Genomic DNA, 22,276 nt, shown 5'->3' on the forward strand with positions numbered 1-22,276 from the left:
TCTTATAAATTAATTGACCGTAAATGTGTGGGTTTATTTCTGGACTTTCTCTTCTGTCCCATTGATCTGTATGTCTGTTTTTATACCACAGTCAAGTTAGTTAACACATCCATCACCACACAGAATTACTTTCTGTGTGTGTGCTTGTGAATTGGTGAGAACACGTAAGTTAATTTTTGTATGGTGTGAGGTGTGAATCATGGTTTGTGTTTTCCTCCAAAACTTATTATAACTATTTGTTCCAGCACCGTTTTTAAAAAAGACTTTCCTTTCCTGCAATGAAACACTTTGGCACCTTAGTCAAAAAACAGTTGTCCATATGTGTGCAAATCTGTTTCTGGACCCTCTATTCTGTTTCATTGATATATGTGTCTATACTTACATCAATACCATTCTGTCTGAATTATTGTAGCTTTATAGTAAGTCTTAATATTACATAGTATAAATCTTCCATGCTAATCCTTGCTTTGTGTATTCTAGTTCCTTTGCATAGCCATATAAACTTTTAACATCTCTGTTTCAGTTTTTAACAAAAAGTTAACAAATAATTGGTTGAAGAAGTAGAAGACAAATGAGTAAAGTGATATAGAATTTAAACAACACTCAATCAAGTTGATTTAAATATTAGAGAACACTGAACCTATCAGTAGCTGAATATACATTCTTTTCTAGGGACACCTGAAACATTCTTCTAGATAGACCATATGTTGAAATCATACAGAGTGTGTTTTCTGACAACTGTGGAATTAAAATTGATCAAACAAAAGGGCATCAAGAGAAAATGCCTATATTTTTAAAGACTAAATGAAAGCAGTAGTACAGGGAACTATGTAAAGTGAGAAAAAAGTGTACATGCTGGACTTCCCTGGTGGTCCAGTGGTTAATAGTTTGCTAGTCAAGGCAGGGGAGCACGTTCAACTGACCCTGTGCTCCACAACTACTGAACCCTTGCTCTAGAGCCTGTGAGACACAACTTCTGAGCCTGTGAACCCCAGCCACTGAAGCCTGTGCACTCTATAGCCTGTGCTCTGCAGCAAGAGAAACCACTGCAATGAAAAGCTCTTGCACCACAACGAGAGAGTAGCCCCCACTTTGCCACAACTAGAGAAAGCCCACGCACAGGAACAAAGACCCAGCACAAACATACATGCCTCCTTCAAAAAGCAATAAAACACTAACTTCCCATTAACATGAGGAACTAAATAAGATAAACTTCAAATCCCCTTTTGATCACTTTATTTACTTTATTTATTTATTTTTATTGGAGTATATTTGCTTTGCAGTGTTTTAGTTGCTGCTGTACAGCAAAGTGAATCAGCTATACACACTACTATGTATAAGTAGTTATATACTACTATAGAAAACTAATGAAAATTAATTTTTTAAAATGAAAGACATATACAATGAATGGCAGAAATTTATAAGTACATATTTTTATTCTATACATTACGTGTAAGTAGGTATTTAAAAGGCATAGCCTATGGGGTATTATGGTAAAAATCCTAAAAGCATTTTTCTATCTTTCCCCTATCCTCCCATGCTGACCCGGTCACCCTGAATGGGATTGTGTTTAGAGGTGACAGTGTCCTTGGTGTTTGTTTACAGGTGTCAGTGTCCTTTGAGGACGTGACTGTGGACTTCAGCAGGGAGGAGTGGCAGCATCTGGACTCTGCTCAGAGGCGCCTGTACCAAGATGTGATGTTGGAAAACTACAGCCACCTCCTTTCACTGGGTAAGCCTTGTCAGAATGTGAATCTGTGAGGAACCTGTATGGGTAAAGTTTTGTCCGTCCAAGAAAATATGTTAATGTCTTAAACTGCACTGTCTTTGACTGTGACCTTATTTAGAAATAGGATCTTCCCAGAAGTAATCAAGCTAAAACAATGTCATTAGTTGGGCCCTAAACCAATATGACTGGCATTCTTATGAAAAAGAGAAGTGTAGACACAGACAAGCACAAACACTCGAGGGACCGTGCGGAGGCACACAAGGAAAAGATGACCATGTGATTGGAGGGATGCATCTATAGGACAGGAGGTGCCTGAGGCCACCAGAAACCAGGAGAGGCGCATGGAACACATCCCTCCCTAGCACCTTCAACAAGAACATGACCTGGCTGACATCTTGATTTTGGACTTCCGGTCCCCAGAACCACAAGACAAGAAATTCCTGTTGTTCTGAGCCACCCAGTTTGTGGTACTTTGTTACAACAGCCCTAGGAAACTGCAACTTTCTGTACTGGGGAGTGGAGTGATATTATGAGAAACACCTAAAAAAAACATGGAAATGGCTTTGAATTGGGCAGCAAGTAGAGGCTGAAAAGATTTGTAGGGGCTTGATAGAAAAAGTCTAGTCTAGATTGCCTCAAAGAAACTTGTGGTAGAAGTAGGAATGTTAAAGGTGGTTTTGGTGAGATCTCAGATGGTACAGTCCATGGGGTCACAAAGATTCGGATACAAGTGAACACACACACACTGCCAGATGGAAGATAGGCATATGTTGTTGGAAATTGGTATAAAGGTATATCTTTTTTTTTTTTAATTTTATTTTATTTTTAAACTTTAACAATATTGTATTAGTTTTGCCCAACATCGAAATGAATCTGCCACAGGTATACCCGTGCTCCCCATCCTGAACCCTCCTCCCTCCTCCCTCCCCATACCCTCCCTCTGGGCCGTCCCAGTGCACCAGCCCCAAGCATCCAGCATCGTGCATCGAACCTGGACTGGCGACTCATCTCATACATGATATTACACATGTTTCAATGCCATTCTCCCAAATCTCCCCACCTTCTCCCTCTCCCACAGAGTCCACAAGACTGACCTATATATCAGTGTCTCTTTTGCTGTCTCATACACAGGGTTATTGTTACCATCTTTCTAAATTCCATATATATGCATTAGTATATTGTATTGGTGTTTTTCTTTCTGGCTTACTTCACTCTGTATAATAGGTTCCAGTTTCATCCACCTCATTAGAACTGATTCAAATGTATTCTTTTTAATGGCTGAGTAATACTCCATTGTGTATATGTACCACAGCTTTCTTATCCATTCATCGGCTGATGGGCATCTAGGTTGCTTCCATGTCCTGGCTATTATAAAGGTAAATCTTATAAAGTGGCAAAGAATTTGGCTGAATTTTGTTTTCTTGGGTGGAAAGAACTTGTAAGTGATGAACTGGGATATTTAAGTGAGGAAATTTCTAAGCCAAGTGTTAAAAGCGAGACTTGATTTGTCCTTAATGCTTATAGTAAAATGATAGAGGAAAGAGAGAATTTGAAGAAGGAATTGTTAGTAAAAAGGAACTAGAACATGAAGATTTTGAGAATTTTCAGCCTATCCATATTGTAAAATATGACATGTACTCTGGAAAGGGCACCAAGTGTGTGGCTGGAGAACCAGTTGCTAAAAGGATTAGGCATGTGAGTTGTAGATCCAATCAGCCATCTCAGCAGAAACACTGCCAGCTTGGGATGAACAGGGCAGAGGCAGGAAAAAAGGAAGGAACGAAGACTGGATTTCTTGGATTCTCCAGCCAGGAAATAGGCTAGTAAAGCTATTTGGCGGTGAATATCTTCTAAGAAAAGCGGTGAATGACCCTCCAAATGGTTCAGAAGCCAGCAGAGCTCTCACTGCCACCACAGGCCCAGAGAGCACAGACTAGGAAGATGCAGGGTGACAAGCTGTCACCTCTTTGCTTCCAGAAGATGAGCCACCTAGTTGATTTCCAGGGCTAAGAGGGCAAGGCCACCACCCAGGGCTGAGGGTGTAAGGTCACCACATAGGATCTGAAGTCACATCTCTTAACAGTGACATGCTCTCTTGAACTCTCTCTTCAGCTCTCCCTTATGATACTTGTTGACTATCAGTTTTGTTCCAGGATTTAGCTTTGGGTCTTCCCTGGTGGCTCAGATGGTAAAGAACCTGCCTGCAATGCAGGAAACCAGCATTTGATCCCTGGGTTGGGAAGATTCCCCTGGAGAAGGGAATGGCTACCAACTCCAGGATTCTTGCCTGGAGAATTCTGTGGACAGAGGAACCTGTCACGTCCATGGAGTCTCAAAGAGCCAGACCCAACTGAGCGACTAACACTTTCACTTCCTTTTATTTAGCCTTACAGCAAGCCCTGGTGGCTCAGTTGTAAAGAATCTGCCTGCCAAGCAGGAGATGCAGACTCGATCCCTGGGTGGGGAAGATCCCCTAGAGTAGGAAATGGCAAACCCACTCCAGTGTTCTTGCCAGGGAAATTCCACCGATAAAGGAGCCTGGTGGGCTACAGTCCATGGGCGCAAAGAGTCAGACATGATTTAGGAACTAAACAACAATATTTAGATTACATGGAGTTTACTGCCCACTTTGGGCACATTCTCAAGCAATTCACCTCTGGGAAGACCCAGTCTCAGTGCTGCAAGGGTGGCTCCTGGCCTCACGCCATCCACAGGCTGAGCCTCCATCAGAAGAACTTGGGCCCCTTACAAGCAGCACTGGAAGGCAGGTCTACCATTTGCCACATTTTCTATGTCAGTGCTGGCTTCTTCTGTGTTCACTCACCATTACTGAGGGAATCCTTGTTAAGTTTTATTTTCCTCCACTAACTAAAATGCTTAAATTCTGTGAGTAAATTGAGACATTGTAGCAAACCAAAAGTTGTTTCTCAGAAGGAGAGCAGAGGATGGCAGAGCTTAGCTCCAGAATCCTAGGACCTGTGCTGTGATTCGTCTCAGGGGAACTGCCAAAGCCTCCATCCCTGTGTCACTGACACTTCAAGCACCAATGGATCTGATGGGTCATGTGACCCAAGTGGCAGGGTGGCTTGTATGGCGGTCTGGACGTGTCACACAGGGCCTTCTCCTATTCTGATCTCCACTCAAAATGGCAGCTTTTTGAATCACCTGGTAAATAGGCCAGAGTAGCTCATCCAGATGAGGACTGTGTTGCCTCTGATGTCCAAAGAGGCCCTAGGTGTTGGCCCTCTTTTTGCTTATGGAAGAGCCAGATGCAAAACTTATTCTTCAAGAGGTTAGAAGGAGTATCTCAACAAGCCCCCCACCACTGAACCCCTAGAAATCTCACTGAGATAGAAGGCCCCTAAATTTATTTTCAGATTCATTTCCTGTCTCCTGACACACAGATGTCTTATCCATAAGTCTAGAGTAGTTTCTCACTCTTATCCACTAGGTCTAATAAGCATAATATCCATGTAATGGACCAGTGTGGGGTTCCTAGGTGGTGAAGAACCTGCCTGCTAGTGCAGGAGATCTAAGGGACATGGTTTCGATCCCTGGGTTGGGAAGACCCCTGGAGGAGGTCATGGCAACCCACTCCAGTATTCTTACCTGGAGAATCCCATGGACAGAGGAGCTTGGCAGGCTGTAGTCCATGGGGTCTCAAAGAGTTGGACATGACTGAAGCTACTGAGCACATAGACATGTGATGTGATGTCTTGTGGAAGGGAAAATTGCCCAAGAACCCTGCAGGTTAAATTATGACATAGGACTGGAGAGTTGATCTACCTCTGAGGCAGGACAGTGCAGGTATATAGCTGGCCTTCCCAATGGAAAGAAAACTGCTTTTGCTGGTCTTTACTAACAGTACTGTTTTTAAGAAAGGCATTTGCCAGATAAATATATACATGCCGAGTATCAAAGGATGTGTTCATTTGGTCAAGCAACAAAACTGTATCTGGTATAGCAGCTGCTGTTGGAGACACTACCTGGTTAAGTTCATGATAATCCACTGTCCTTCTCCAAGATCCATCTGTCTTCTGCACAGGCCAAATAGGCATGTTGAATGTAGTGGAATCACCATCCTTGCATCTTTCAAGTCCTTGCTGCTGCTGCTAAGTCGCTTCAGTCATGTCCACCTCTGTGCGACCCCATAGACAGCAGCCCACCAGGCTCCCCCATCCCTGGGATTCTCCAGGCAAGAGTACTGGAGTGGGGTGCCATTGCCTTCTCCATCAAGTCCTTGATGGTAACACCAACCTCAGCAATCCCTCAGGAAAGCAGTACTGCTTTTGGTTTACTGTTTTCCTAGATGGAGACAGTTCTAGTGGCTTCCACTTGGCATTTTCCACCATAAGAGGCTTCACTCCATAGGTCAGGAGACCAATATGAGGACACTGCCAGTTGCTGAGTATTCTAATTATGCATTCCTATACCAGAGAAATAACCACGAGATGGGTTTAGTGATCCACTGAGCTCACTGTGTGTGATTGACCTGAGCTAAAACTCCATTGATCACTTCACTTTTATAAGCCCCAACTCTGTCTGGTGAGCCACAGTAATGTTTTGGATCTTTTGGAATTAGTGTCAGATCAGAGCCAGTGTCCTATCTGGTAATATCTGGAAAGCCTCATTGCTTTTTCCCCAATGCAGAGGTACCCTGGTAAAGGGCTATAGGTCCTTTTAGGAAAAGTTGGGAGAAATATTAGTGGTGTAAATTTTTGGCAGTGTCATGGGTTCATTCCTCCAGGGACCCAGCCTCCCCTTCATTCAGAAGTGTTCATTCTCGGTGTATAAACTGACTCAAGTCTGAGAGTTGATTGAGGAGCTGGGATTCTGTGTTTGGATGTTTCAAGTTAGACTTCTTTTCACTTGACCTAGAACTCTTTTCCTTCTACAGATCAAGTAAGATTTTAGTAAATTGCCCACCTATTTGTTTCCTATGGAAGTCATGATCAACTAGCCAAACTCACAGGTCTCTGTGAATCTTTTTGACAGCACAGAAGGTTTGGTTCATCCCTATGTAATATATATTAAAGACATGTATTTTTTTTTTTCTATTTGGCAGTAGGATAGCATAAGAGAAAGAAGTTTAAATCTCTACCTGGCCACTTGTTGTATGAATAACTAAGCCACTTACTAGCTGTGTGACTTTGGAATTTTACCTCTCCAAGGCTCAGTTTCCTTGTCTGCTAAGGGGAATAAGAGGAGAGTTGGTTTGAAGATTAAATGGATTAATTCATCTAAAGTGCCCAGGGCAATGTCTGGTACATAGTAAATACTCAATATTCTTTTATTTTTTTGCTCTTAATTTGTTTATATGCATGTCTGTGAGCAGGTGAACCACTCTAAAACAGGTGTTATATTTAATGCTATCCCCCCATTCTCATATAGTGTTAGAAGGATAGAGAGGTATAGACATATAACACATAAATATATGGTTGTGTAGCATAGTTTCTTAAATATCTGAAAACTGTCTTTTGCTAAATGTTCATACACTGTTTCTGTCCTGCTTTTCTTAGACTGTCCTAACTCTGCTGGCTTCAAAGAAGGTTATCTCTTAAATAATGAAACACCAAGATAAAGATATGGGCTTTCCAGGTGGTGCTAGTGGTAAAGAGCCAGCCTTCCAGTGCAGGAGATGTAAGAGACCCAGGGATTTGATCCCTGTGTCGGGAAGATCCCCTGGAGGAGGGCATGGCAACCCACTCCAGTATTCTTGCCTGGAGAGTCCCATGGACAGAAGAGCCTGGTGGGCTACAATCCATGAGGTCGCAAAGGGTTGGACATAACTGAAGTGACCTAGTATACACACACGCAAGGTAAAGGTTTGTTTTGAAAGATGTTTGAACTCTAATGAGTTGTAGAATGAATTAAAACAGTATTATAGAAATTTCTACCCTTATTTGTGAATTGGACTGTTCTGATTACTACTCTGACGCTGTGCTAACCACATCGACCTTGTATTTGGCAATCCAGTGCCTCCATTTGGCCCCTGCCACACCAGGTTTGAACTTCCTTTGTGGCTCAGCTGGTAAACAATCTGCCTGTAATGGGAGAGACCTGGGTTCAATCCTTGGGTTGGGAAGATCCCCTGGAGACGGGAACAGCTACCCATTATAGTATTCTGGCCTGGAGAATTCCATGGACTGTATAGTCCATGGGGTCACAAAGAGTCGGACATGACTGAGCAACTTTCACTTCACTTCATTTCACTTCACTTCACCCCAGGTTCCAATTGCTCTCACTGCATTTAGGTTTTCCAGTTCAGTGGCAGCAGTTCCCACTGAAATTTCTGACCTACAGTGAAGAACAATCATAGATTATCGGGGGCCCCCTCACAAATTTATTTGTCACAGTTGTCATGACTGGTGTGTCTCTGGACCATCCTGGTGTGAGTGAGCAGATGTTTCTTGATAAGTCTACTCTTAACATTCCAATCTCCCTAAGCCTTCAGATGCCTTTCTCTGTAGTACTCCAAAGCAGTCCTAGAATTCCAGCTGCATTTATGTGGGCTGTGATTTGGTTCATGTTCCAGCCAACCAGCCAAATATACTGTCTGTACCCTTCCTAACCCCTCAAGTGGCAAGATGACATTCAGAATCTGCTTAGTGTACACATACTAAAAATTTCAGTCTTATCCAACTTTGTTCCTTCCATTATCCCACACATATCACCCAGATTTCTGTCCTTATAAATTGGACAAATCATGCAGTCATTTTGGAGTATCTCAGATCTTCTCATGGGTCGCACTTTGTATCTTACCCTTTGGGCCTTTGTTGTTGTTTAGTCCCTAAGTCATGTCCAACTCTTTGCAACCCCATGGACTGCAGCATGCCAGGTATCCCTGTCCTTCACTGTCTCCTGGAGTCTGCTCAAACTCATGTCCATTGAGTTGGTGATGCCATCCAACCATCTCGTCCTCCATCGCCTCCTTCTCCTCCTCCCTCAATATTTCCCAGCATCAGAGTCTTTTCCAGTGAGTCAGCTCTTCGCATCAGGTGGCCTAAGTATAGGAGGTTGAGGAATTCTCCAGGCAAGAATATTGGAGTGGGTAACCCTTCCTTTCTCCAGGGGATCTTCCCAAACCAGGAATTGAACCACAGTCTCCTGCATTGAAGGCAGATTCTTTACCAACTGAGCTATCAGGGAAGCCCATAAATACAAAGAAACATGAAAATAAACGTTGCTCAGTCATGTTCGACTCTTGGCCACCCCATGGACTATACAGTCCATGGAATTCTCCAGGCCAGAATACTGGAGTGGGTAGCCTTTCCTTCTCCAGGGTATCTACCCAACCCAGGGATCGAACCCAGGTCTCCTGCACTGTAGGCAGATTCTTTACCAGCTGAGCCACCAGGGAAGCACAGTGGTGTGACCCAAAACTTTATTCTTGAAGGGTCCAGGCCTGAATTGTATCGCTGTAGTTTTACATTGACTTCAATCACAGGGCATGCGTGTGTGTGTGCTCAGTCACTTCAGTTGTGTCCGACTCTTTGCAGTCCCATGGATTGTAGTCCCCCAGGCTACTCTGTCCATAGAATTTTCAGGCAAGAATACTGGAGTGGGTAGCCATTTCCTCCTCTGGGGGATCTTCCTGACCCAAGGATTGAACCCGTGTCTCCTGTGTCTCCTGCACTGCAGACAGATTCTTTACCCCGAGGCACTGGGGAAGCAATCACAGGGCATGATAGTATGCCTTACGGGATCGCCTGTATTCTAGACATACTCTTCTTTTTAAAAAATTTTTTATTGGATTATAATTGATTTACAATGTTAGTTCCAGGTGTACAGCAAGGTGAATCAGTTATACATATACATATATCCACTCTTTTTTTTAAGATTCTTTTCCCATATAGGCCATTACAGAGTAGTGAGTAGAGTTCTGTGTGCTATACAGTAAGTCCTTATTAGTTATCTATTTTATATGTAGTAGTGTGTATATGTCAATCCCAATCTCTCAATTTATCTCTCCTCCCCTCTTACCGTCTGGTAACCATAAGTTTGTTTTCTACATCCATGACTCTACTTCTGTTTTGTAAATAAGTTCATTTGTATCCTTTTTTTTTTTTTTTAAGATTCCATAAAAATATGGAACACTTCATGAATTTGTGTGTCATCTTTGCTCAGGGGCCATGCTAATCTTCTCTGTATCATTCCAATTTTAATATATGTACTGCTGGGCTTCCCTGGTGGTTTAGATGATAAAGAATCTGCCTGTAATGTGGGAGACCCGGGTTCAATCCCTGGGTCAGAAAGATCCCCTGGAGAAGTGAAAGGCTACCCACTCCAGTATTCTTGCCTGAAGAATTCCATGGACGGAAGAGCCTGGCAGGCTCCAGCCTATGTGGTCTCAAAGAGTCAGACATGATTGAGCAGCTTTCACTTCACTTCACTGCTGAAACAAGCACTAAGACATACTCTTCTTTATTTCCATTGTGATATAGCAGGCCACAGTTTCCGCTTGATAGTCAAGATCAACCACCCCAGCCAGCACAGTAACTCCCTTCTTTGCCTGTTGATTCAGAGATGTGAAAAGACCAAGATTTCCGGGTGGCAGACTTATCTTCCAGTTCAATAGAATCAGTGTTGTGTCTCTTGGTAGAAGTATTCCTCCCTTTGGAACTAAGGCATGTGGAACAGCAGAGCGTAAGACTGCCAGTACAGGAAACAAAATTTTTGCTAATGGGCCATTAGGAGTGATAGTAAGTGGTGCCATTCCTGGCCCAGGGCTGAGGGGGTGGGGCTACCATCCTGGTGGGCTTGGAGGACAGAACATTGAACCAGTGAGGATTATTGTCAAGCTGTGGCTCAGCTGGTAAAGAATCCACCTGCAATGCAGGAGACCTGGGTTCGATCCCTGGGTTGGGAAGATCCCTTGGAGAAGGAAAAGGCTACCCACTCCAGTATTCTGGCCTGGAGAATTCCATGGACTGTATAGTCCATGGGGTTGCAGAGTCAGACACGACTGAGTGACTTTCACTTTCACTTAAAATCTAATGGAATTTGCCCTGCTCGGTTTCAGACTTGCTTGAGACCTGCCATACCTTTCTAAATTCTAATTTCTCCCTTTTGGAATGGGAGTATCTATCCTATGCCTGTGACACCACTGTGTTTGGAATATTTTAGAAACAGGTAGTGCGTCTGCTTTCATAGATATGCATGGAGAGGAATTTTGTCCCAGAATGACTTATACTCAAGTCTTACCCATAAGATTTAGATGATTTAGATGCTGAGATCTGAGACCCTGGGTTGATGTTTAGATGAGATTTTAGACCTAAGAGTTGATTGGGGATATTGGGATAGGGTTAATGTATTTTATACATGGGAAAGATGTGAATTTGGGGGGGTCAGGGGACATGCTCTTATTGGTTGAATAGTGACCCCTCAAAAAAAGATATGTCAAAATCTTAACCCCCAGTACCTGAGAATGTGCCTTTATTTGAAAGTAGTATCTTTACAGAAGGGATCAAATTAAAATGAGGTCATTGGAGTGGACCCTAACCTGAGTGGTATCCTTATTAAAAAAAAAAAAAAAGGAGATTTGGGCACAGAAATAGGCACACATAGAGGAAAGACAGTAAGAAGACACACAGGGAGAAGATAGCCATGGGACTGGATTAAAATACATTTACAAGCCAAGGAACACCAGAGATTTTGGCAGACAGAATAAGCTAGAAGGTGCAAGGAAGGATTCTCCCCTATATCTGCTGGAGTGACCATGACACTGCTAACACCTTGATTTCAGAATTCTAGCCTCTAGAAATATCAGATAATACATTTCTGTTGTTTTAAGTCACCTAGTTTTTGGTACTTTCTCTCTTTCTTTTTTTTTTTTTTAGTTCTACCAGGTTATTGCTACCAACCCATCTCCCTCCACCCTCATGCCTGCATGCTCAGTCATGTAACCCCAAGGACTGCAGTCCACCAGGCTCTGTCCATGTACTTTTCCAGGCAAGAATATTGGAGTGGTTTGCCATTTCCTTCTCCAGGGATTTTTTTGTACTTTCTTAAAGAAGCCCTAGGGAACTAACACAGAACCTCAGTGAGGTGGTTTCCATTCTCAGCTGCTAAGTGCTCTGGGGCATCTGAAATGTGTAATGGTGTCATCCTTGATTTCCCTGAGATTCTTCACTCCCTTTGCACATTCATGCTTATTACTCTTTTTCCAATGAAATGCGATTACTTTTCCAAAGAACACATGGAAAGCAATTAGTTGGACCCCATTTTCTATCATTTCCTGTTAACAGGGTATGAAGTTCCCAAACCAGAGGTCATATTCAAGTTGGAGCAAGGAGAGGAGCCTTGGGCACTGAAGGAAAAAACCCTACATCACAGCTGCTCAGGTGAGTGTGATCCTGGCAGAAGGAAGACAATGGAAATACTTAAGACCAATACCTTTAAAGTGCTGTGATTGCTGCCCTTTTTGAAGGTTCAAAACTTTAGAAACTCCTTGGCCTCTGAGGTACCAAACTGCTCTTCCCTGTATTTCCCTTACTGCTTCTTGGCTTAGCTTCCCTCCAGGAGAATTGCTACAGTATCTATACTCTAGATCATATGCCAGACTTCCTTACTATGGATCTGGCTTTCTTGGATGTTTTCTCCTCCCATTACATTTTTATGCTTTAGTACTGAAACCCCACTCCCAAGGTCTTAGATCCTTATTGTATACATTCAGGTTTTAATGGATTTGCCTTCTTTGGAGATCAGTTGGTTGCCTCACTCCTGTTCTACCTGGTTCCCTTTCAGCTTCTTCTCCCTCTTGTTTTCATCTTCTCACTCTAAGATATCAACAAACTGTCATCTACAACCAGCCCCACCTCCTTTTCTCTTTGTAGATATTGCTTTCAGATTCCTCACTTCTCTTCACCTCCCCTAATCTCCATGCCTGCCTTCCATCTTCTCACTTTATGATCCCTGTCACCTAGCATTTTCTCTTTTAAAATCAAATTTATTAAGATATAATTTACATACCATAATAAGTATCCATTTTAAGTGTACAGTTTGGTGAGTTTTGACAAAGGTACACGCTGTTATAAGCACCACCCCAGTCGTGATACATTCCATCACACAAAAATGCACCTTCATGCCCCTTGTAGTTAACACTCTACATGACTTTGGCCCCAAGCAACCACTGAGTTACTTTTTGTCATTATAGACTAGATTTGCCTTTATTAGTGTTGCATATAAATGGAATCATTCTGTATGTACCTTTTTGGGTCTGGCTTTATTTGTTCAGCCTAATGATTTTGCAATTCATTCATGTTATTGAGTATATCACTAGTTTGTTTCTTTTAAATAGTGGATACTATTCCATGGTATGACTATTAAATAGTTCCTTTTAAATAGTGAATACTGTTCCGTTATAATTTTTTTTTATCTCTATGCCTGTTAATGACAAGTGGTCATTATTTGGTTATTATGACTACAGTTGCAGTAAACATTCTGATTTGTCTTTGTGTGAGCATATGTCTACATTTTTCTTGGGTAAATGCCTGGGATTAGCGTTGCTCTGCAGATGGTGACCGCAGCCATGAAATTAAAAGACGCTTACTCCTTGAAAGGAAAGTTATGACCAACCTAGATAGCATATTCAAAAGCAGAGACATTACTTTGCCAACAAAGGTCCGTCTAGTCAAGGCTATGGTTTTTCCAGTAGTCATGTATGGATGTAAGAGTTGGACTGTGAAGAAAGCTGAGCGCCGAAGAATTGATGCTTTTGAACTGTGGTGTTGGAGAAGTTGAGAGTCCGTTGGACTGCAAGGAGATCCAACCAGTCCGTTCTAAAGGAGACCCAGCCCTGGGTGTTCTTTGGAAGGAATGATGCTAAATCTGAAACTCCAGTACTTTGGCCACCTCATGCGAAGTGTTGACTCATTGGAAGACTCTGATGCTGGGAGGGATTGGGGACAGGAGGAAAAGGGGACAACAGAGGATGAGATAGCTGGATGGAATCACCAACTCAATGGACGTAAGTTTGAGTGAACTCCAGGAGTCGGTGATGGACAGGGAGGCCTGGCATGCTGCGATTCATGGGGTCGCAAAGAGTCAGACACGACTGAGCGACTGAACTGAACTGAACTGAACCATTATCTTCATTACCTCCACCATAGTTTGGCCCCAGATAAATAGCAGGGAGGGAACACAGCTGCACCCTTCAACAGAAATTGGATTAAAGATTTACTGAGCATGGCCTCACCCATCAGTGTTTGCTCACCTTTCTTATAATTTCATATAATTGCCAAACTGTCTTCCAAAATGGCTTTACATTCCCAACAGCAATACATGAGAAATTCTGTTGCCCCAAATCCTTGCCTATACTTGTTATCATCAGTCTCTTTAAACTTTGCTATTAGAATGGATATGTAATGGTATGTTATGAATGTAAGCAGCATTTCTCTGATGAGTAATAATGTTAAATACCTTCATGTGCTTATTATCATTTGTACATTTTTTTGTGAAGTGTCTATTGAAATATCTTTCCTATGGGGGGGGTTGTTTGTCTTCTTATTGAGGTATAAGAGTTTTTTATATTTGCTCGATACAATTTCTAAGCCAGATATAGGTACTGCCAATATTTTGTTGTAATGTATATCTTACAGTTTTAGTCTTACTGGTGCCTATCAAAGGAAAAATATTTTAATTTTTATGGAGCCTAATTTATCATCTTTAAAAAAGTTTTAGTATTTTTTGTGATCTATTTAATAAATCTTGGCTTACTGCAAGGTTCTTTCTTCTTGGAAGAAAAGCTATGACGAACCTAGACAGCATATTAAAAAGCAGAGACATTATTTTGCCAACAAAGGTCCATATACTCAAAGCTATGGTTTTTCCAGTAGTTATGTATAGATTTGAGAGTTGGACCATAAAGAAGGCTGAGTGCCATGCTGCTTTAAAAAAAAAAAAAAAAAAAAAACAGTAAAATGTTTATTTTCTTAGGAAAAAAAAAAAAAGTGGGCAAGAGGGATTCAAAAGATTGTGATCACACTTCGTCTGCATCTGAGCAAAACTGATGTTGCAAGCTTGATCTTTGATTAAGAGACCCAGGAAATGAAACCACCTGCTGCTCCCTCCTATGTCACTTCCAGGAGTCATGTCATGACATGCTTTGAATTGATAGTAGCGTCTCTACTTCTTCATAGCAGAGAAACTAGGCTTGCCATAGCAACCATCCCATCTCCAAAGTGCAACACTGCCAGTGAGAAACAAGGCTCTGGACTACTGGGGGAGGCAGGGAGGAGGGAGCGGGGAAGGAGGCGCTTGTCTTAGAAGCAGAACCAGTCTAGAACAGAAGTTGGATATCTGAGTTCACCACTACTTCATCTTTTAGAAAAAATAGGTTGGAGAGCATCTGTAAAACCAACAGTATCTTCAAGGTGAAATTGCAGAATTTTGCTGCAGACCTGGACACAGAGAAGTGAAAAGTTGCAATAAGTTTTAACTAGCAGCAACAAAGAAATTTCGATAACAGTTTTTGTTTGTTTTTAGCAATATTCCTTTGCAAGTTCATTAAGAAACACTGTAAGTTAATGCAGCATACGATATGGAATGATCTTCTTTTGCTATAGTGCTGTTCGCTGAAGAGAACCGACCTTTGCAAAGATTTCCAACTAGGGTGTAACCTATTTACACAGTAGTAGCTCCCGGTTTCAGAGAAGGCAATGGCACCCCACTCCAGTACTTTTGCCTAGAAAATCCCATGGACGGAGGAGCCGGGTAGGCTGCAGTCCTTGGGGTCGCTAGAGTTGGACACGACTGAGCGACTTCACTTTCACTTTTCACTTTCATGCATTGGAGAAGGAAATGGCAACCGACTCCAGCGTTCTTGCCTGGAGAATCCCAGGGACGGAGAAACCAGGTGGGCTGCCGTCTGTGGGGTCGCACAGAGTCGGACACGACTGAAGCGACTTAGCAGCAGCAGCAGCAGCTCCCGGTTTGAGTGGTAGGATTGGTGCTATGTGATACCTTCTTCTTCTGAACAGTAATCTCGACCCTTTTCAATTTTTTCATCCAGCATTCTGAAGAATTCTTGTTGGCTTTCAGAAATGTGCATGTTTGCTCTGGGTTGATGAACTAATCCTGAAATCTCTTTATTAGTTTTAAGTCTTACATTTGAACTGGCACTTTTTCCCAAGTTTTCTTGGTTCCTGGCTGCTATTTTCTGCTCCTCTTCTGCCCCATTTTTCATGTATTTGACCTCTTCCACCGGTTTGATCCTATACTCATCGCCAAACACATCTCCATTCTGGTAGTTCTTCCCTTTCTGGGCTTCCTCTTCGTTTTGAACAGTGGCAACATGCTTGGTGGAGGCACAGCGCATAGTCTCATTCGGTCAGCTTCAGCTGGGCTGAACTGCAAATCATCTCTACAGACACAGGGACATTTTTTTTTCCCTTTAGACACAGGGAAAATCCACCTTCTTGCTGAGTCGGTCAAGATGGGTGCACCTTGGGCGCTAGCGGGGGTGCTGAAGGTGGCAAGCCTCCGGCCCCGGTCCTCCTCTCGGGTTTTCTTCCTCCCTCCTTCTTGTCTTCCTTCCTCTTCCTCCCCACGGTGAGTCCGGGTCTCCCCCTCCTCCCCGAGGCCGGGGGTAAGAGCCCCGAAGCACCTGAAGCCCGGCCCAGGTGCGTGCGTGCACGTCCTTACCCCGGCCCCCGGGAGTGGGCAGGGAGCCAGCGGGGGCTGGCGGCGAGCGAGTGAGGGAGGGGGACGGAGGGAGAGGACCTCCTCGCCCCTCCATGATGCTTTTGAACTGTGATGTTGAAGAAGACTCTTGAGAGTCCTTTGGACTGCAAGGAAATCAAACCAGTCAATCCTAAAGGAAATCAATCCTAAAGGAAATCAATCCTATATATTCATTGGAAGGACTGATGCTGAAGCTGAAGCTCCAATACTTTGGCCACCTGATGGGAAGAGCTGACTCATTAGAAAAGACCCTGATACTGGGAAAGATTGAAGGCAGGAGAAGGGGATGACAGAGGACAAGATGATTGGATGGCATCACCCACTCAATGGATATGAATTTGAGCAAGCTCCAGGAGATGGTAAAGGACAGGGAAGCCTGGCGTGCTGCAGTCCCTGGGGTCACAGAGTCTAACATGACTGAGCAACTGAACAACAACATTGCAAGGTCACAAAGATATTCTCATATTTTCTTCTATACAGTTTATCATTTTAGCTTTTTAAGTTTAGGTCTATGATCCATTTTTGTGTTTAATGTAAGGGTTGATGTTCATTTTTTTCAATACAATATTCAGTTGTTCCAGAACCATTTATTGAAGAGCTTTTTCCCCACTGAATTACCTAGGCAGTTATTAAAATCAGTTGATTTCACATATGTGAACTTATTTCTGGACTTTCTGTTCTGTTTAATTGATCTATTCAACTGAACTCAACTCGTGCTTGTGCTCAGCCATGTCTGACTCTTTGTGACCCCATGGACTGTAGCCTGCCAGGCTGCTCTGCCCATGGAGTTTTCCAAGCAAGAATACTGGAGTGGGTTGCCATTTCCTCCTCTAGGAAATCTTTTTGACCCAGGGATTGAACTCACGTCTCTTGTGTCTCCTGCATTGAGAGACAGATTCTTTACTGCTGAGAAAAGGTTTTATTATTATTCAGTTATGGTGAGGCCAACATATCTGGAGACAACTGCCATTGAAAATAGTTTGTAACAGCTTCCAAGAGGAAAAGGCATACCACACTGTGCAGAGTCACACCCGGGAGCACTAAGGTCAATCAGGAGGTAGAAGTTGTAGGGGGAAAGCATGGGCAACAGCCTTTATTATGATTTTCATAGGAAAGAATGGGTGAGGTAGAATAAGCAGGCTGGAAAGGTTTAGAGTTAGTTAGTTTGAGTAATTTCAGTGGACTCTGGGGTGTAGTGTAGAGACTATCCTTAGTTGCCTGGTACCCAGCCTGAGGTGATTAGGGCAGGGTTCTAGTGGCTCAACCTGTGAGATCTTGAAAAAGGAGATAGTTGGTGGATATGGGCTCTGGATTTGTTGGTTTGCATATGGTAGGTATACTTATAGGAAAGTCACTTGCTGTCTCTGGGAAATAACTAGGTCTGGGAGAGGCAGTCTCTCCAGGATCAGCTAGACATCAGATGCTAGAGCATCTAGAATACAGAAAATAAGAAAATATAGTTAATACACTGTCCTTTTGGCAGACCCCTATTTTATTTGTTGTTGTTCAGTCACTCAGTCATATCCGACTCTTTGCTATCCCGTGGACTACAGCACGTCAGGCTTCCTTGTCCTCCACCATACTTTATTACTATAGCTTTTATAATGAGTCTTGCAATCAGGTAGAGTAAGTTCTCCAGGTTGACTTTTTTAAAAAATTACTTTGACTCTTCTAGGTCATTTGCATTTCCATATAAATTTTATAACCAGTTTTTAATTTTTTGGAAAAAAACTTGCTGGGATTTGGTTTGGCATTAATTCTAAGATCAATTTTAAGAGAACTGACATCTTAATAATATTGAGCCTTCTAATCTGTGAATATAGCAACTTTCTACATATATTTAGATCTTTGATTTCTTTAGCAATGTTTTATAATTTTCATATAAAAGTTTTATGTATCCTTCATTAAATTTATCCTAGGCATTTGATGTTTTTGATACTATTATAAATAGCATTAAAAATTTTTTTCAGATTATTTATTGCTAGTATAAATTGCTAGGAATTTATTTTTGTACATTGACTTTATGTCCTGAGGCATTAATTTTTGTAACTAATTAATTAATTTACTTTTGGCTGTGTGGGGCCTTCGTTGCTACTCTCAGGCTTCTTGTAGCTGTTGCTTCTTCTGTTGTGGCGCACAAGCTCTAGAGCATTCCGGCTTCAGTAGTTTCAGTGTGTGGGCTCAGTAGTTACAAGTCGTGTGCTCTAGGGTGCAGGCTGAGTAATTGCGGCACACAGGCTTCGTTTCCTCATGGTTTGTGGGATCATAGTTCCTTGTGGGATTGAACCTCCTGTGTCTCCTGCACTGGCAGTCATTTCTAAATCCACCTATTAATTGTTTTTTTTTACATTTTTTTAATATTTTATTTTATTTTTAAACTTTACAATATTGTGTTAGTTTTGCCAAATATCGAAATGAATCCACCACAGGTATACATGTGTTCCCCATCCTGAATGATCCTCCCTCCTCCCTCCCCATACCATCCCTCTGGGTCATCCCAGTGCACCAGCCCCAAGCATCCAGTATCGTGCATGGAACCTGGACTGGCGACTCGTTTCATACATGATATTATACATGCTTCAATGCCATTCTCCCAAATCTTCCCACCCTCTCCCTCTGTTTGGGGTTTTTCATGTAAGTAATCAACACTTTAAGGGCACTTTTACTTCTTCTTTTCCAATTTCATGCTTTTATTTCTTTTCCTTTCCTTATTTCACAGTCAAAGACCTTTATTTAGTTCAGTGTTGAATAGAAGGGGTGAGGATGGACATGCTTGCCTTGTTCTGATATTTGAGGCAAAAAAAAAGTACCGTTAATGATGTTAGCTGTAAGTTTTTTGAAGCTGCCCTTTATCAGGCTATGTAAGTTCCTTTCTAATTCTAGAATTTTTAAGAGGTTTTTTTCTTATTATGGTTATTTGTTGGATTTTATCAAGTGCTTTCTCTTCATTTTATTAGAGTGATCATGTGAGTTATTTGCTTTTATTTTGTTAATATGTGTATTTATTTTTTATTTCAGTAAATAAACAATTGAGATTTTTTTATTTCAATAAACAATTTTAAATTGACCTTACATTTTTGAGATAAATACTAGTTTGATTATGATTTATTATCCTTATTATTATATTGTTGAATTCTATTTACTGAAAAAATATTTGCACTTTTCATGGGTGATATTGGTTTGTAGTTTTCTCTTTTTTGCAGTATCTTTGTCGGGTTTGAGTATTAGGGTTATGATGGCCACAAAAAAATTAGTTGTGAAGTGTTCCCTTCTCTATTATCTGAAAGTTTGTGGAAGATTTTTACTTCTTTTTTTACTGTTCATGAAATTCACCAGTGAAATGATCGGCCCTCAAATTTTCTTGATGGGAAAGTTTTAGTAACGGATTTACCAGTGAACTCATCTGGGTCTCAAGTTTTCTTTGTGGGACTATCTTTCATTTCAAATTCAGTTTCTTTACTAGATATAAGGATATTCATATTTCTTCTTGCTTTGATAATTTTTCTTTCAGGAAGTTTGTGCATTTTATCTAACTTGTCAATATTTGACATTCAGTTGTCTCATAATATTCCTGTATTATCATTTTACTAATTTAAAAAGTATTTATTTATTTGGCTACACTGGGTCTTAGTCACGGCATGTGGGATCCACAGCTGTGGCATGCGGGATCCAGTTCCCCAACCAGGGAACACTGCATTGGAAGTGCAGTGTCCCAGGCACTGGACTATCAGGGAAGTCCCTGTATTATCATTGTAATGTCTATTATATGTTCAGTAATGTGCCCTCTTTCTCTGAAATTGATAAAATTTAAATTCAACAGGATTATAAAAATAGAAATTTGTATTTACTTTAGCGTAGCCTCAAAATGTATAAAGAAAATATTGACTACACTAAAAGGAAAAATGGAATACATATTCATAATTGGAGATTTTGACATTCCTATCTCAGTAACTGATTTTTGTCTGTTTACAGACAAAAGAATCTGTAAAGATTTGAACATGATATACCAGTATGACCTAATTGACATCATAGTTCTCTACATCCCACAACTGTAGAATACACATCTTTTCAAGTGCATGTGGCCCACTGACCAAAATAGACAGTATTTTGGGACATAAAACTAATGGCAAAAAACTTCAAAGGATTGGAATCATGCATTATATTTTCTCTAATTACTATTGAAATAAATCAAAACTCTGAACAGAGAGACAATTAGAACATACCCGAATGTTTTGAAAGTAAGCAACACATATACAAATAGCCCATAAGTCAAAGAAAAATCCATAATACAATTAGGAAATATTTTGAGCAGAATGATAATGAAAGTATGACACATCAGAACTTGTGGATGAAGTACCACCCAGATAGAAATTTATTGCTTTAGATCAAGGGAAAATCCTGAGCTCATCTCTTCCCATTTGTTGTTCAGTCACTAAGTCGTGTCTGATTCTTTGTAACCCCATGGACTGCAGCACTCCAGACTTCCCTGTCCCCTTCTCCTCCTGTCTTCAATCTTTCCCAGCATCGGGTGGTCTTTTCAGTGAGTCAGCTCTTCACATCAGGTGGCCATAGTATTGGGGCTTCAGCTTTAGCATCAGTCCTTCCAATGAATATTCAGGATTGATTTCCTTTAGGATTAATTGGTTTGCTCTCCTTGCAGTCCAAGGAATTCTCAAGAGCCTTCTCCAGCACCATCAATTCTTCAGCACTCAGCCTTCTTTATGGGCCAGTTCTCATATCCATACATGACTACTGGAAAAACCATGCTTTGATTATGCAGACCTTGTCAGCAAAGTGATGTCTCTGCTTTTTAATATGCTGTCTGGGTTTGTCATAGCTTTTCTTCCAAGGAGTGCGTGTCTTTTAATTTCATGGCTGCAGTCACCGTCCTCAGTGATTTTGGAGCCCAAGAAAATAAAATTTGCCACTGTTTCCATTTTTCCCCATCTGTTTGCAATGCCGGAGACCCTGGTTCGATCCCTAGGTGTGGAAAATCCCCTGGAGAAGGGAATGGCTACCCACTCCAGTATCCTTGCCTGGAGAATTCTGTGGGCTACAGTACATGGGGTTGTAAAGACTCAGACATGACTGAGTGACTTAACACTTTCTCTTCCTATGAACACACCTAAACTATAACTACATAGAGAACAACTATCTCTGAAAATGACATGAAGACTAGCATAACAAATTTTCCACAACTGAGGACATAAAGAAAAGTCCACATTGAGATATGTAGGAGGGGCAGAGACACAGTCTATTCAGAACCCACACACTCAGTGTGACAGCCTGCAAGCAACAGAGATATCATAACTGCAGAGGTCCCCCTTGAAGAGCAAGGGGTTCGAATCCCATGTTGGGCCCCTCAGCCCAGGATACCTGCCCTAGGAAAATGAATCCCTACAACATCTGGTTTTGAAAACCAGTGGCAATTACATCTGGGAGAGCTGGATGACTGTCAGAAACTAAGATTTTACTCTTGAAGAGCTCACAAACAGACTTTCTCTCTGTGAGTCCCAAAGGAAGCAGCTTGGAAGTGCCTGGGCTATATGAGAATGAGATTCATTGACTAATTTTAGAGCATGTGCCAGAGGGGCAGGGATCTGGTGAAACTTTCTCTAGGGACAGAAGTGCTGGTGGGCACCATTTTTTCACTCTCCTTCCACCTAGCTGGCCTGGTGCTGGCAGGTACCATTTCTGTCACTCTCCACCAGCCTCATTAATACCATACATCCAGTATTCCTCTCAAGACCCATCACACTGCACCCAGTGAGCTGCCTCGGATGGCCCTAGTGCCCCCTGAAAAATGGCTCCTGCTCCAGGGGGCCAAATCCATCCACCAGCATGCTCACAGGAGAAGGCAATGGT

At 41.9% G+C, this 22,276-nt stretch overlaps 2 protein-coding genes and 1 non-coding gene across 6 annotated transcripts in view; 1 reads left to right on the plus strand and 2 right to left on the minus strand.

The window, feature by feature from the left end:
- Positions 1-22,276, plus strand: part of ZNF81 (zinc finger protein 81) — a 124,123-nt gene that overhangs the window by 75,505 nt on the left and 26,342 nt on the right. For all 4 annotated transcript variants that reach the window (XR_009735032.1, XM_061409941.1, XM_061409940.1 and 1 more), the window contains exons 3-4: positions 1,606-1,732; positions 11,977-12,072. Coding sequence is in view for 3 of the 4 variants with exons in the window: in XM_061409941.1 (XP_061265925.1) it covers positions 1,606-1,732; positions 11,977-12,072 (223 nt within the window). In the remaining variant the exon portion in view is untranslated. The remainder of the gene's footprint in view (positions 1-1,605; positions 1,733-11,976; positions 12,073-22,276) is intronic.
- On the minus strand, positions 9,812-9,915 carry LOC133243664 (U6 spliceosomal RNA). The gene has a single exon (XR_009735204.1). It is a non-coding gene; the product is annotated as a U6 spliceosomal RNA (small nuclear RNA).
- Positions 15,666-16,081, minus strand: LOC133243268 (uncharacterized protein C1orf21-like). Its single transcript, XM_061409945.1, has one exon. It carries the CDS (start codon positions 16,044-16,046, stop codon positions 15,681-15,683), a length of 366 nt encoding a protein of 121 aa, XP_061265929.1. The 5' UTR covers positions 16,047-16,081; the 3' UTR covers positions 15,666-15,680.

Source organism: Bos javanicus, chromosome X (assembly GCF_032452875.1).
Source record: "Bos javanicus breed banteng chromosome X, ARS-OSU_banteng_1.0, whole genome shotgun sequence".
NCBI classification, from domain to species: Eukaryota; Metazoa; Chordata; class Mammalia; order Artiodactyla; family Bovidae; genus Bos; species Bos javanicus.